Source organism: Giraffa tippelskirchi, chromosome 3 (assembly GCF_054371585.1).
Source record: "Giraffa tippelskirchi isolate mGirTip1 chromosome 3, T2T-mGirTip1v1.2.pri, whole genome shotgun sequence".
In the NCBI taxonomy this organism is placed as follows: domain Eukaryota; kingdom Metazoa; phylum Chordata; class Mammalia; order Artiodactyla; family Giraffidae; genus Giraffa; species Giraffa tippelskirchi.
In genome coordinates, this window is record NC_137277.1 from 181,006,731 (window position 1) to 181,021,269 (window position 14,539).

Sequence of the window (14,539 nt, forward strand, 5' to 3'; positions counted from 1 at the left end):
AGTCGCTCAGTCGTGTCCGACTTTTTGGGACCCCATGGACTGTAGCCTGCCAGGCTCCTCAGTCCATGGGATTTTCCAGGCAAGAATACTGGAGTGGGTTGCCATTTCCTTCTCCAAGGGACAGGGAATATTGAGCATCTTCAGCTATGAAGATAGGGAGGGTGCTGCACCCTAAGGATGACAGAGCAACAGGATGGAAGGAACCTGGGTCTCTAACTCTGGTGGTGGCGGCGGGCTCTCCTTATTGATGCTGCACACCTAGTGTTCCCGCTGTAAAGAGAAATACCTGTTTAACTTGCTTAAAGTCATCGTGCTTAACTTCTGCCCTAGCAACATCAGCAGTTTCTTTGTTCGGTCATTGAAATAAGACAATCATACAACTAGCTACTATTTAACAAGTGCTTACCGCACCGGGTGTATTAGTCAGCTTTTACTAGGTTATGCTGTGGTGACAAATGACTCCAATCTCAGCGGTGTACAACAAACACAGGCTTCCTGATGGTGTTACACGTTGGTGGTGTGAGTTGTCTGCAGCCCTGCTCCACTCGAAGACATGCCTCCCTGAACAGTGCTGCTATTCCTAACTTACAAGGGAGGAGGGAAAACATGTAGGTATAATTTCCTTGGGTGAGGTTTCTTGCTCTGAGGTTCCTACTGTGACCTGTCTGCTGTGAGCCCTCCAGAGGGAATGAAGGGGAAAAAGATCTTTGCTGGGAACCTCCAGCTTCCGACCTTTGCTGGGCACACGTCGTGGCTGAGGCCATGGGTGGCAGAGAGGTGCCCAAGGTCACAGTTCTGGCCAGCAGGAAATCTTGCTAGGAGATCACTCAACTCTCAAGCTCCCATCTCTATCCCCTAGCCTGGCACTCACTGTCAGGACCTACCACCCTCCCCCAGGCTTCAGAGAGAATCTACATTTCTAGCCCCTACTCATAAGGACCTCCTGACCAGTTTCTTATTTCTAGTCCTTAGCTGATTGGACCAGAGAGAGACACCTGATCCAAGCTGAGCCAATCCAAATATTCAAGAAATTGAAAAAGGACACAGATGAGATAGAATATTGGAACTAAGTTAATAGCAGTAGAAATAGTAACAGTGAAAATAACGGCAGCTAAGGTGTATCCAGCGCTTCTGGGTAGGATCTGTGAGCGCTTGACAAGTATGAAATCCTGGTGATTGGCACGTAGTCAGATGAAGTGATCTGAGTCTCAGAGAGGGGAAAGGACTGCCCTGAGGTTATCTGGGCATGCATACCTCTGTCTCCCCTGGGATTAACTTCCTGAACATTCCAGGATCTTCAAGACCTGGTACCAGATCCCCTCCTACCCCATCCCCCGCCCTTCCCCCAGCCTTCTCCAAATGACTCACAATTCCTTTCCTTGCCGCCTCCGAGGCTCTGCCCTTGCATCGACTTCTGCCTGATCTTCTCTAAGTCCCTGCTCAAATACCACCTTTTCCAGAAAGCCTTCATCATCCCTCTCCTCCACTGCAGATGCCCTGGGCCCCCAGTATGCGACACAACCCAGAGACCACAAGTGGTGCTCCCCTTGTGCGCCCATCTTCCCTGCAGATCGGCCTCCTTGAGGGCAGGGCCCGCTTCGGGTGGGTACCCGGGCACTGAGCCCTTTTGTGCCTGTCCCACTTCATTCTCTTGGAGTGGGGGATTATGTTTATATCACAACACCATGTTACAGAGAATGAAAAGGAAGGCTCAGGAACACAGAGTGGTCTCCACTGGGTCACACAGCCTGGAAGTGGCTGGGCCACAGCTCCAGCCTCAGTCTCAGACGCCTAGGTCTGGGCCCTGATCTAAATCACTTCCTTCTCTACCTTCCTTCCCTCCTGTCTCTGAAAAAGGAGGTGAGGAGGGTCCCAGGGCAGGGGTGAAGCAAGGGAACTGGGAGGGGTCTGGGTGGGCAGAGGCCAAAGCAGCTGGCTTCAAAGACAGAACCACAGGGCCTGAGAGGGTGGGACTGCTGCTTCCAGACACTTTTCCCCATGGCTCCCTGGGGCCTCATCTCCCTCTGCGGGTGGTAAGTTTCCCCACCTGCTCCTGGGTCAGCCCCAGCTCCGTATCATGCCACTGCCCTCACGTGCTCTCAAAAACAATTCAGGTTTCACACTGACAGTCTGTCAAGTCCTTCCCCAGGTACACAGGGATCCAGCCTCTCCTCTGTTTTCAGACCTCCAAGGGCTCACAGTGCCAGGGGGTTGAGCCCCAGATTCTGAGTCTCCTGTTAGAGGTGCTCTGTCATCTGGCCCTGACCCCCTTTCATGCCATCCTCTGCTCCCGTCTAGCACGTGACCCCCACCCATACCTCCAGGTTGCCTGCCTGCTCGCCTGGAATGTCTCCCCACTCTGCAGCCGGAAAACTACTCTGACCCTGAGATCCAGCAGGAGGACTCCTCCTCTATGAAGTCCTCCCTGCTGCCTGCCCCCGACATGGGGTCAGCTGCTGCTTCCTCAACTTTTGGTGGCTGGTCTTTTTACCACTCCCACCCGAAGCATCTGGATGGGGCCCAGGGCTGACGCCTCTCTGGTCCCCAACAGCCAGCCCAGAGGAGGTGGTTAAGGAGACACAATCGCTAGCCTCAGCTTCACATTTTATTGGTGTAAGAACCAGCTAAAGGACAGAAGAACTCTAGCGTGGGCCTCCATCCTCATCGTATCCCTTTGGGGTCATTCCAGCCATTGTCCCCACTTTGCAGATGAGGGAACAGAGGCAGAAAGCAGGGAGCTGATTAGGCCGCAGTCACGGGACTAGTGGGAGGGTGTGTAACATCGTGGTTAAATCCGGTCCCCAGATGTGCCACCGACCGGCTGTGTGACCGACCACAGGCAAACCTGGACCTCACTGTCCCTGTCTCTGTATGTGTGACAAGAGGTGATGACGATGCCTCCCTCTCACAGCTGCGTGGCACACTTAGGAAGGTAACAGGTATGAAGGGCCCGACAGCAGGGGAGCTTGGCGCGATGGTGGTATTCCTGCTGTTGTTTCTCTGTCTAGGGGCACAGGTAGGAGGTTGGCTTCATTCTGTCCGCCCCCCCCCCGGGGGGAGGGTCTCTTCTCCCTGCCCTTCCAGTGTCACCTCAGCTCTTCTCAGGACTGCAGAGGGCAGTGGAGATGGGGAGCTGGTTCTGCCTATGGCCCCAAGACACCTGGTGAGAAGCCCAGCTTGCCCAGCTGGAAGGAGAAGGGTGGAAGGAGACGGCTTTGGGGTCCATATCCCAGAGCCCTCTAAGGCCTTGAGCCCCAGTGGGACCTGTGACTCTGGGGCTTGAGGCCCAGCTCGCTATTTACCAGCCAGGTCACCCTGGTCGAGGCCCCACCCCTCTGGGGCCATTGGTCTCCATCCTTGTAACAGGGGGCTTCAGGACTGGGCTTCTGGACTCTACTTACCATCAGTTCTCACTGAATGGGCACACCAGCCCTTTCCTCCCGAGGAAGGTCACGTTACACAGGCAGGGGCTGTGACCTGGCCGAGGGCACCCAGCAAATGACGGAGCAGCATAATCAAACCTGGGGCTCAGAGCCAGGCTTCCACTCTGAACCAGAGCTCTGAAGTCTTGGTTTCAGAGCCAGGCTTGCATCTGAACCAGGGCTCTGAAGTCTTGGTTTCAGAGCCAGGCTTGCATCTGAACCAGGGCTCTGAAGTCTTGGTTGAGGCTGTGGTTCCGTTGAGGGGTGGGGGTGGGGAGCCCACTGGCACAGGGCTGTGAAGGTTTTAGAAACCTCTGGGGCTCGGGCAAGAAATCCAGGGCAGACAAGCCCCAGGCAGATGCGCTGTTCCTAAAAATGAAGATGAGAGAAGTTGGATTTCCAGGTCCTGAGGCTGTGTGGCCCCAGGGTGGGGCTGGGACATGCAGGCGGCAACAGCCACTTCCTCCCCATGGTGGCTTCTGGAAAGCACCTGGAGTTCTCAGTTAGGCAGGGACCTCAGGGTCACCGTATCTGTTTCTCTGCCTTCACAGAGAAGGCTCAGGGCAGCATGCAGACCACCGCGGTCCTTAGGGACAGCTCACCCAGGCCCCTCCTGGTTCAGAAGTGGAGGGGTCCAGGTCACACAAGGCCAGGGCACATTCTAGAAGAGATCAGTGCCCTAATATTGAGACACTGGCTGTCTACATACCTACACACCCACAGGGCTAAACCATCAATGGACTTCCCTCTGTGGAAGGTTGGAGGGCACCAGTCAGTCTGATTGAGTGTCTGTGGGCAGGTCTCTTTGCCTCTCTGAGCCTCATCTGTAAAGTGGGCACAATATTGACCTCCCCGAGCCCTCAAGAGAATTGAAAGGGGTTGAGTCCAGGAAGAGGGGCCCTTTTCTCCCCAGCCACCCCAAATGACCAGAGAAAGTTTCTCCGACCCACAAACACTGTCTTCGGGGCCTGACGCTCATGGGCAAAGGGGGAGCAGCTGTTCAGTGGATGTCTGCTTTGTGCCAGGTGCTGAGCACGTGGACTCTAATCTTCAAAACAACACTGGGAGTATTACTCCCTGCTTTTTTTACAGATAGGGAAACAGAGTTATTGTTGTTTTTTTTCACCTCCTGTTGCCTGAAATGGGCCCCAGGGGTAGAAATTAGGAGGGGGCCCAGAGGTGGGGGAGACAGGCCAGTTGAGGGCCAGTGGTGGGCAGGCACTGAGCTGGGCACAGGGGTGAGCAAGACAGGCCGAGTCCTGCCCCTCAGAGCTCATGGCCACAAGGGACACAGACAGGAAATAGACTGAGTTCCCAAACACTGATTTCAATTCATCTGTGCTCACTGCTGCTGCAGGGAGCCTTCTGTGTGTGTGTAGGTGGTGGGGGCGGGGGGAGAGTAACAGGAGGGTAGAGGACAGGCTGGGCTGGGCTGGGGGCCCCCGGGGAAGCCCAGCGAAGGTCTGAAGGATGAGTAGGAGGCAAAGGAACGACCAGGGGCGTAGGAGCTCCAGACAGGGGCAAGGCACGTGCCAAGCTCAGGAGGCCAGAACACAGAGGATTTGGGGATAGAAACAAGCTCAGGTACCCTGGTGGCAGGAGTGAGAGGGGTAGGGCTGGTTTGTGGAAGGAAGAGGGATCTAAACTTGACTCCAGTATTCTTGCCTGGAAAATCCCATGGACAGAGAAGCCTGGCGGGCTATAGTCCACAGGGTTGCAAAGAGTCGGACACCACTGAAGCGACTTAGCACACAGCACACAAACTACACTTGGAAAAAACCTGGGGAGCCCCTGAGGTGTTGAAGCAGGGAGTGAGTGAGGAGTTCAGATTCACCCAGCTCTGAGACCTGGGTTCATCTGATCCTTAGCAGAAAGATGCTTGGTGCCCATCTGCGGAAGAGCGAGGCCAGGCCTGCAGCAGGACAGGGGCACTGGGACGCGAATTCAAGATACCTGGACCAGGGTCCACAGGGGCTTGATGGATAGACAGAATGGGGAAAAGGAAGGCGCCCCAGGTGACCACCCCTGAAGTATCTGGCCTTAGGGTGGGTGATGGGGTCATTCAGAAAGTGAAGAGAAGGAAAGAGCAGGAACCGACTGCTTCCCGTGGTCCAGGCAGATGGCTGGCTGCTGGAAGCCGGGGTCCTCTTGTGGCCCAGGATGGAAGAAGCCCCAACACTGGGGAGGGCAGAAGGTGGCAGGAGCAGGTGGTAAACGGCAGGGCAGGCGGGGCAGCAGGACGAGGCCCGGGAAGCCCCGGGTTGACCTCTGGAGTTGGTGACCCAGTGAGCCGGGAGGGGCAGTGCAGTCGGGTGGGGCTTGGGGAAACGCGGAGAGGGCGGAGGTGGGGCCCGTGTGTGAGGAGCGGACCGATGGCGAGAGGAAAGGTCCTCCAGCGGAGCAAGAAGCCGGAGGAGGCAGGAAGGAGGCTGCGGCCCCAGTAGAGCGCAGGCCACAGCCCAGACGCGAGCTCTGGCCGCAGCAGCCTCGCGGCCCACGCGGGCGGCAGTAAGGTGGTCTCCGACCCGCAGAGATGCGGTTCTGGGGGCCGAGGCTCGGCCTCACCCACTTGCGGCCTCCTCGGGGACCCCGGCCTCCGCGCGGTCGGCCCACCGGGAGAGGCCCCGCCCCCTGCGGTGGCCTCGGTCTCTCCCAAGGATGCTCGGTCGCCGGTGGCGGGGCGAGGCGGCTTCCGGGACACCTACGCCATCCCTGGTCTCCCCTGCCGAGCCAGAGGACCGCAGCCTGGGTTCGAGGCCCAGTTGTGCAGTGTGGCTCCGGGACCCGGCAGCGGGCTTGCGGGGGGGGGGTGGCCCGAGTTCCCCCTCCTGGCCCCCAGGCGCACAGCCGGGTCTCATTACCGCCCATCCCCCTTCACGAGCGCCCCGCGGGCCGGGGGGTCTCGGCGACCGGGGGGAGGGGCGGGTTATAATCAATCCCAGGCCGGAAATTCCTCCCGAGGGGCCCTGACTGGGCTGCGGGAGTGCGGTGGGGGGGCGGCCTGCGCGGAGGCTGGCAATCTGCCCGCACCTCCTCGCCCCCTCCTCCTCCGAGTCCGCCCCCCGCATCATGGAAACTGGGCTGCCGGCCGACCCCCTGGCTCCGCGCCACATTCTTGCCTCTGGGGGCGGGCGGGACACGAAGGCCGGGCAGCCCCCTTTGGGCCGGTTCGCGGGGGGCGCCGCGGATTTCCGAACCCGCCTCCTGATTTGAGACGAGCACCGCCTCCCCACTCCCGCTGGGTAGCATCCTCTTTGGGGAGGCTAGTGAGGCCGGCGACGCTCCAACCGAGTCCCTCGGCTCTGAGAATCCGGTTCTTCTCTATTTACCCTCCCCGCCAACGTGATTGGAGCAGGGCATGGCAACCCACTCCAGTATTCCTGCCTAGAGAATCCCATGGACAGAGGAGCCTGGCGGGCTACAGTCCACGGGGGTCCCAAAGAGTCGGACACGACTTAGCAACTAAACAACAACAAAGTGATTCCTCTTCCGAGCGCTCGGGGGCGTACCCCGGGCTGTGCCCCTCTAGTGTGCCCCGCCCTTAACGCCGGATTTTCACCCCTCGGCATCTTGCGAAGCAGAGACCTTCACGCCCATTTTACAGGTGAAGACTGTGAGGTTCACATGCAGGAAGGTTCAGATAGTAGGGTCGGGCGGAGCGGGATCTCTGGCCGCCTCCTCGGGAAGCTCCCCGGACGGCGCTTGGCACCTGTGGGCTATCAGTTGCCCGAGGGTCCTCTCCTGGGCGCCTGGAAGGGACGGACTGTGCGAGGCAGGGGAGGGCGTGCGGCTTCAATCCTGGGTCTGCTCGCTGCGGCTGCGGGGCGAGGCAGGGGTCTCAGTCTTCCCACGTGGGGAGGGCACCCTCCCAGGCTTCCTGAAAGACGTCAGCCGGGGACTTGGGGCCCTCCGATCCTCCGAGTTACCGGGCGCGCACACAGCGCTTACCTTCGAGCCTTGGCCTTGAGGATCGCTGCCTCCTTCCAGCCGTGGGGCCGGGCCGCGCACTGGCTGGACACTGGCCGAACAGGCCCCTGGGCTCCCGGTGGGCGGGGCGGGGCCGGGGCCGGACCAGGGGGCGGGGCCGGACCAGGGGGCGGGGCCGGGCGCCAAGAGTCCGCGGAGACCGCGGCAGGACTGGAGCCCAGGCGTGCGGACTCGGACCCGGACACACTCCGGCTCTGAGCGCCAGGTGAGCGAAACTAGGGGCCTGGGGTTAGCCCCTCCACTTTCCCCAACTTTTTGTTCGGTCTCCCCCTCCAGAAAGGCCCTGGGGGCTGGAGGGGCGGGAGCGGGGTTCGCTTTTTTCCCGCGGCAGGAGTGTGGACGCGCGCGGAGGCGGGACCCCGGAGTGTTAGCAATCCGGCCCCCGGCAACTTCCTGCGACCAGGGACCTTCGGACTGTGGCTCCAAGTTGCTGCCTCTCCCGGGGTCCCCAGCGTCGACTCGCCCTCCAGAATCTCAGTGTCTGAGCTTGTCCCCATCCCTCTCTCGGCAGGCCTCCGTTTCCTTCCCTCCCCACTGGGACCCGCGGGGGGCTCGGGAGTTGGAACGGGGCGCCAGCTCTGGGCTGGGGCGGGGGTGCTCATTTTTCCAGTTTGGGGCTGGGGAAAGGGCTCCATACTCAGAGACCAGGCGGGGAACGGGCCTCGCCTCCCCCCAGGACGCTCCCAGGGCTGTGCCGAGAAGTGCCCGGGGTTGGGTCCCATGTGGACCCCCACGTCCTGCGTGGCGTGTGACCCCAGCAGACCCGCCCGCCTCTCTGGGCCGCAGTTTCCCTCTGTGAACCCCAGGCCTTGGACGCGGAAGACGCCGGGCTCCATGCTAGGGCCTGGGCCTTCAGCGCTCCTGTTGGAGGCAGGGATGGGATGTCCTGCTTTGAGCTTTGGGGTGCGGATGGGGAGAGAGAAGGGTAACAAGGCCTCCTTCTTGGGGCCTCGGCTACGGATTCCAGCAGTGCAGCTATTGGGAAACCAGACTGGGGCAGTCAGGACGCACCACTGGACAGCGAAGTCCTAACCCTCCTCTCCTGCGGGGCCCGGAGCTCCTGGGCCGGGGCACCGTTTTCTCCCACACCCTGTCTTTCGTGGGGGCTACATCACACGTATCCCGGCTACTCCCGTCCGGCCCGGATTCACTCCCTCAGGCCGCAGGCCGGGCCGCACCAGCAGCTGGGAAGGGCTTACACCGGGCGGCCCAGACCCTGGGTGCAAGGGCGTTGCTGCTCTGGCCGGGACGCGGGCCACTAAGGCCTCGGGCGGAGGAGGCCGGAAAGGAGGCCAGGCGGCGGGAAAGGGGGATGATTCATCCGGAGGAGCCCGAATTGGAAACGCTGCAACCTGGGGGAACAGTGTTGCCTGGGCCGACGGGAGAGCCAGGAGAGGAGCTCACCGGCAAGGCCCGGAGCCTGGCACCCGCGGCCCCCTGCTTCCTGCCCGGGCCGTAGACGGGCGGCTGGAGGAGGGGAAGGGGGCTCTACGCGGAGTTTCAAGAAATCCTGCGCAAAGTCTGCCGCTGGTTTTGGTCTGAACGGTCTTCTCGGAGTCTAGCTCAAGTCTGTCTTGCTGCAGCTTCAGTGCTGACTGAGGAGGTCTGGAAGGAGGGGGCGGGCAGGAAGAGGCTGGAGTCCGTGACACCCCCCCCCCCACCTTCCTCCGCTGCGGTACATGAAGCGCAGTAGGGGGAAGGGGGACCCGCGAGCGACCCCGGAGGACCCGGGCGGCCAACTGCCCCCTCCCTCCTTTACTATATGGTGCAGCCACGTGCGGGGGTGAGTGAGCTCGATCGCGGGCGGGACTTACCCTGCAGACGCCGCTGCCGGGGGCCCCACGCCTCCCCGGGCCCGGGACCCGCAAGCTGGCCAAGAGGGCGCCGGCGGCCGGAGCCCCGCAGCCGAGGATGCGCCAAGGAGCAGCCCGCGCCCCCCTCCCTCGTCTCCGCCCGCGGACCCGGCCAACTCCGGCTTCTGCCGCGCGTCCCTGGCTCGGAGCTCCGCTGCGGAAAACCCGAGCGGGGGCGGCTCCCCGCCTAGCAGCCGGGGAAAATCCGGGGGTGGCCGCCAGGGATCTCCAAGCGTCCTGGGCGAGGCGGCCCCATCTTCCCTCCCGGACTGGGGCCCCCGACCTGGGGCTCCGACCGTAGGCCCGTCGGTTCAGTCCCTGCCTCCCCCCTTCTCTCCGCAGAGCGCCCAGACGGCGGCGAGATGACGGCCGGGAGCCCCGGAGACTGCGGGGAGGTGCGGAGGAGCCCCGAGGGCCGCGTCTCGCGCCTGGGCCGCCGCCTGGGCCGCCGCCGGCGCGCGCGCTCCCCTCCTGAGCCCCTGCGGGTGCGGGCGCGGCTGCGGCTACGCTCGCCGTCGGGGGCGTTCGCGGCGCTGGGGGCGCTCGTGGTCCTGGTGGGCATGGGCATCGCGGTGGCCGGCTACTGGCCGCACCGCGTCGGAGTCCCGGGACCCCGCGCTGCGAACGCCAGCGCGCCTCCCCTGAGCGAGCTGCGGCGCGAGGGTCGCGGCGCAGGCCGAGCTCACGGCCCTCACGAGCGGCTGAGACTCCTTGGGCCGGTAGTCATGGGCGTCGGCCTGTTCGTGTTCATCTGTGCCAACACGCTGCTCTACGAGAACCGCGACCTGGAGACACGACGGCTTCGCCAGGGGGTGCTGCGGGCTCAGGCGCTGCGGCCCCCGGACGGCCCGGGGTGGGACTGCGCGCTCCTCCCCAGCCCCGGCCCCAGGACTCCTCGAGCTGTAGGCTGCGTGGAACCAGAAAGCTGGGACCTGTCCCCTCGTCGGGGTACCTCACCCGTCCCGTCAGTGCGGAGTCTGCGTTCAGAGCCAGCTAATCCTCGCTTGGGGTTACCTGCCCTGCTTAACAGCTACCCGTTGAAGGGCTCAGGATTGCACCCACCCTGGGGTCCGCGGCCCCAGGCCGGCCATGTGATCATCACCGTGCAGCCCTCTGGCTCCTGCATCGAACATTCCAAGTCTTTGGATCTGGGCCTCGGAGAGCTGCTGCTGGGGGCCCCAGCGGCTCGGGACTGTGCTCACCGAAGCTGGCCACGGCTGGACCGCCTCAGTCTGGGGGGATATGCCAAGTTGGGAGCAGGAGGAGACTTGGGGGCCCGGGTCTGAGGAGCAGGGGCACAGCCTGCTGTGAGGCTGCAGCGTGGACCGTGGTACAGCGCTAGGAGTCCTGATGTCTAGTAGAGGTTTCAGTCACATCCCAGCCGGGGGATGGATGCTCTGGCTCCAGCAGCTGCCAAGGCCTCCTGATTTGCATGTCGGCAAAGAAATGCCAACTGCACAAGGGTTCAAAAAGCTAGAGGGGATGTGTTTTAATGTGGACTCGAGACCAGCATGACTCAGCCCCAGGAGTTCCTTCAGCCTCCAAAAGTGGCCTTAGCCCTGGACAGGTACCTGAGGGGGCTGGAGGTCCAGAGGATGCATCTGGTGGGTGTCTTGGCAAACCCCAAGTGGTGGGCGAGGATCCTCAGACCTAGAAGGTAGGTTGTGATGTTACAGGCTGGGACAGGCTCCCTCCAAGGTGGCACTGGCGCTGGGGTTTGGGTCTCTGGGAAGATGGGCAATGCGGTAGATTTGAGACCTTCCACTGCCATCTGGGACTGAGCCTTTAACTCCCACCACCTAAACCTCTTTCTCCCTCAGCCATGCTGGGTACATCCCGGTAAGGGCTACACTACTGCCAATGCCTCCCCACTAGGGTTTGGCCCCTCCCCAAACAGGTCTGGGAAGCTCCCTTCTCTCCTTTGTCGTGTGGCCCATGCCATGAAATCTTTCTCCAGGTAGCAAAAAGCATTTGCCAGTTCTCAGAAATCCTTTTATATGTCGAAGCACCCTTTTGGTCAGGTGGATAGCTTTAGAAAATGGCTTGGATTTGGGGCTCCCTGACCGATGTTTTTCCTAAGTTACTGGTAGGGGAAGAGAACTTTAAAAGTTGATCAATCCTCACAGAGTCAGTTTTTTTTTTTTTTTTTTAAAGTTTATTGAAAAATGCAATACAAGAAGCAAGACCAAACAGTATCTAAACACTACTACCACTTCTCTCACTACAAAAGGCCAAGATGGCAGACCTGAATATTGCCTATTTAATCTAAGGTTTTTGCCAATTTGATTCGGCTGCCATAGTTTCCTATTTTGTCGAGAAATGTAAACAACTACTTGATATGATTCATAATTTTTTTTTTTTTAATTTACAAAGCTCCTTCATTTTTGTCACCAAAATAAAACATTTGAGAGAGGTTTGTAAAACCAGCCAGCCCGGGGCTGAGATACTGGGCAGATATTTCCCATGAGCATTCCTTGGTGTTGGGCAGGTCATAGCTCTGGCTCCATTTCCAAAGGTGGACTGTTGCCTCGCCACCCTTAGCTGCCCCAAAGAACACACAGTGGGGACTAGAGGCGGGCAAAGATTCCCTGCCAGGTCCCTGCAGCCAGGCTCTGTGGGCCCTCAGCTGATAAATTCAGGTCCAGGTTTGTGGGTGGGTGGGTGACAGAGACCTCACGTGGCTTGGAGGAAATCTTTATTTCTCAAGTGGAATAAAAATCAAATTGCAGCGAGAGTTGTTACTGTGGTGTGTCTGAGTCACTTTAGGAAAACGGCTGCCAAGTTGTTGACCCTGAAAATGAACTCTTCTGCCCTCTTCACCGTTTCCACCTGGACAGTCTGTTTTTCTTCTCACGCACACACGCACACAATTGCAGGAAGAAAAAAAAAAATTCAAACAATTGCCAAACCCCAAGTTCAGTAACCAGAGAGGGAGGAAGGTGAAAGAGGCTTGGAACGACACCCCTCACGTGGGCTTATCCGTAGTATCATGGCTTCTCAGTGGTGGCAGGGCATTGGAGATCTTCTGGTCTAGTTTATAGTCAGGGAAGCAGGGAGAAGTGAAGCGAGCTGGTGACAGACCGAGGGGAAGTTCAGGCCCCCAATGTGTGGTCCTGGGCTGTGAAAGCAGCCACTCGGAGCGAGTATCACGGGATATAAGGGCACCAGATTCCTGATGCACGTGCCCTGCCCTCTTCCTTTGCCCATCTCCATTCCACAGGTGTCAGCTCTGGGCTCCTGCAGCTCTTCCACGCAGCAGCGCTGGCCACTGGCAAGCGAGCTCACCGGGCACACCTGCTTGATGTGAGCTGGATTTCCTACCTTGCCACCGCTCTGGGCCACAAAGCCCTGGCTTGGGCACCGCCCGGAAAGCCCCACCGCTCCAGACCTACGCTCCCAGGCTGTGAGTCTGTCCCTGAGACAGGCCGCTCTCCTTCCCCCATGGCCAGTCACACATCCTACCTGAGCTCCTCCCTGTCCCTGCCCAGAGAGCGTGCTACCTGTGGGTTAATAACAGTCTCAAGGAAGTACGCAGAGAAAAACACACACACGTGAGATCAGTTCAAACCAACTGCGTTTGTCGAGACAAAGTTCAGCCAGTGGATTCCAGGCATGTGCTGCTGGGTCCCACTGCGGGGAGCAGAGGCTTGTAGCCGTCTCTGCTCACCACCCTGGAGCCCCCAACGACGGCTGGGTGTGACCCCTCAGGAAGCTGACCTTCTGTCCTAGACTTAGGATTCTAAGACCGTGCAGGCAGATCTGTCTGTGGGAAGTGAGCTGGAAGATTAGAGAAGGCCTACTGAATGAAAATGCACCCCCCCAAAATCTTTACCAGGAATAGTGGAACTGGGGACATCAGTTCCTCATTTTCAAAAACAAACAAAAAGAAACCCTAAACCCCCCACAAAAATCAAGCCACAAAACCGGACAGACCTCAGATGGCAAGTGGGAATGGGTGGAGCTGGTGTTTGTGCCCTTTTGTCAAGGGGGGTTTTGTGGGGAGGGAGGCCCGTGAAAGCCATTCCCCTGCTCCAGAAAGGATAATCTGCAGGCAGGTGCCGATGGTGAGGAGTAAGGTCAAGGACCACAATCGCCTGCTGGGTTACACTCCCTGTCACCCTAGGATTAGAGAGAGAGGCCCAGGGATGGTCTCCTGGAAATATGTCCGAGCAGATCCGACTGAGGTAAACCCTACCATGCCCCCTGTCAAGGGCACATTCCCAGAACCAGAAAACCTTAAAAAAAAAAATAAAAATCTCATCAACTTTCTTTGTCTACATCACCAGTAAAAATGTGCCGACAGTGCTTCTGGCCCAAAGTGCCTGTTTTCCCGTGAGTTTTGGTCTCCTGAGATGGGAGGTGGGGGGGAGCTCTTAGCTGAGCCACTGCTTCTGATGAGGTAAGAGGGGAGGGAGGGCGGGAAGGTGAAGGCCACGGACACGTTCAAACGTTCACAGTATTAGATATGTCTGAAGCAACGTCTTATGTCTTTGATCTAAAGAGGCTCCAAAGAGAAAGAGCGGGGGAGAGGAAGGAAAACAGCACTACATTCTGAGCAGAGTCTCTGCCTCAGCAAAGGGACGGGGGCGCTCTCCTAGGGTCTGCGCCTTGGGGCAGCTGCCCTGCCTGACATTCTGGTAAAGTGACATCACTGGCTCCGAGGAAGGGCTGGTTTATGAAGTTTCTGCAGTTGTCTACAGAGTACAGACTAGGAGGATCGGGGAGGCCCCATTAAGCTGGCTTTGTTCCCCCAAAACAGCTGACAGTGTCATTGAAGGATTTCCAGAATGCTATGGACCCTGTCAGTGTAAGTGGGGAGAGGCTGGTCTGAAGGAGTTCCAAACCACCCCATTAAAAACAAAAAAAAAAGCTCTTTAAAAACAGTCCATAGAGTGGAAAGTTGCACAATTTCTGGTATCACAATATAGAAAAAGGTATTCAAAACGATCAGTGATGTCTAGAAGACTTTCCTGGTATAAACTCCAAATAGAAAAAGAAATTGATTTTCTGGTGGTTTAGAATCAATCATCTTAAAAGTCTGAAGTCTAACTATATTGCTGGTTAGCTTCTTTATCATTCCGCTGGTTTTTCTCTGGGATAGCAGACGGGCAGGGGGTTGGGGGTTGGGGGGAGAGGGTGAGAGAGTTCCTAGAGGGAAGAAAGAAGCAAACTTTTAAAATCTTGCAAAGGAGACCTCCCCGTCCCCTGCCAAGTTCTTGAGGCCACAGGTGACAATCAGGGCCTGAGCGGCTTTACAGGGCCCTGTCCTACCTGGTG

At 59.0% G+C, this 14,539-nt stretch overlaps 3 protein-coding genes across 27 annotated transcripts in view; 1 reads left to right on the forward strand and 2 right to left on the reverse strand.

Annotated features, from left to right (window-relative positions):
• Window positions 1–2,595: 2,595 nt before the first annotated feature.
• Window positions 2,596–9,703, reverse strand: LOC145543747 (uncharacterized). 2 transcript variants are annotated; one of them, XM_081586333.1, is made up of 3 exons: window positions 9,224–9,703; window positions 7,371–9,014; window positions 2,596–7,239 (listed from the first exon to the last, which is right to left on the reverse strand). In XM_081586333.1, the coding sequence occupies exon 3, from the start codon at window positions 6,288–6,290 to the stop codon at window positions 5,481–5,483; it is 810 nt and encodes a 269-aa protein (XP_081442459.1). In that variant the 5' UTR covers window positions 6,291–7,239; window positions 7,371–9,014; window positions 9,224–9,703; the 3' UTR covers window positions 2,596–5,480. The 2 variants fall into 2 exon arrangements, 1 of the variants encoding a protein (XP_081442459.1); XR_014081010.1 differs by lacking the exon at window positions 9,224–9,703 and having other exon boundaries at window positions 2,596–3,185; window positions 3,402–7,431.
• On the forward strand, window positions 7,562–11,996 carry TMEM200B (transmembrane protein 200B). The gene is made up of 2 exons (XM_081586332.1): window positions 7,562–7,614; window positions 9,605–11,996. The coding sequence occupies exon 2, from the start codon at window positions 9,625–9,627 to the stop codon at window positions 10,546–10,548; it is 924 nt and encodes a 307-aa protein (XP_081442458.1). The 5' UTR covers window positions 7,562–7,614; window positions 9,605–9,624; the 3' UTR covers window positions 10,549–11,996.
• EPB41 (erythrocyte membrane protein band 4.1) overlaps window positions 11,395–14,539 on the reverse strand; it is a 159,786-nt gene continuing 156,641 nt past the window's right edge. For all 24 annotated transcript variants that reach the window (XM_081586323.1, XM_081586319.1, XM_081586314.1 and 21 more), the window contains one exon: window positions 11,395–14,410. The gene's annotated coding sequence lies outside the window, so the exon portion shown is untranslated. The remainder of the gene's footprint in view (window positions 14,411–14,539) is intronic.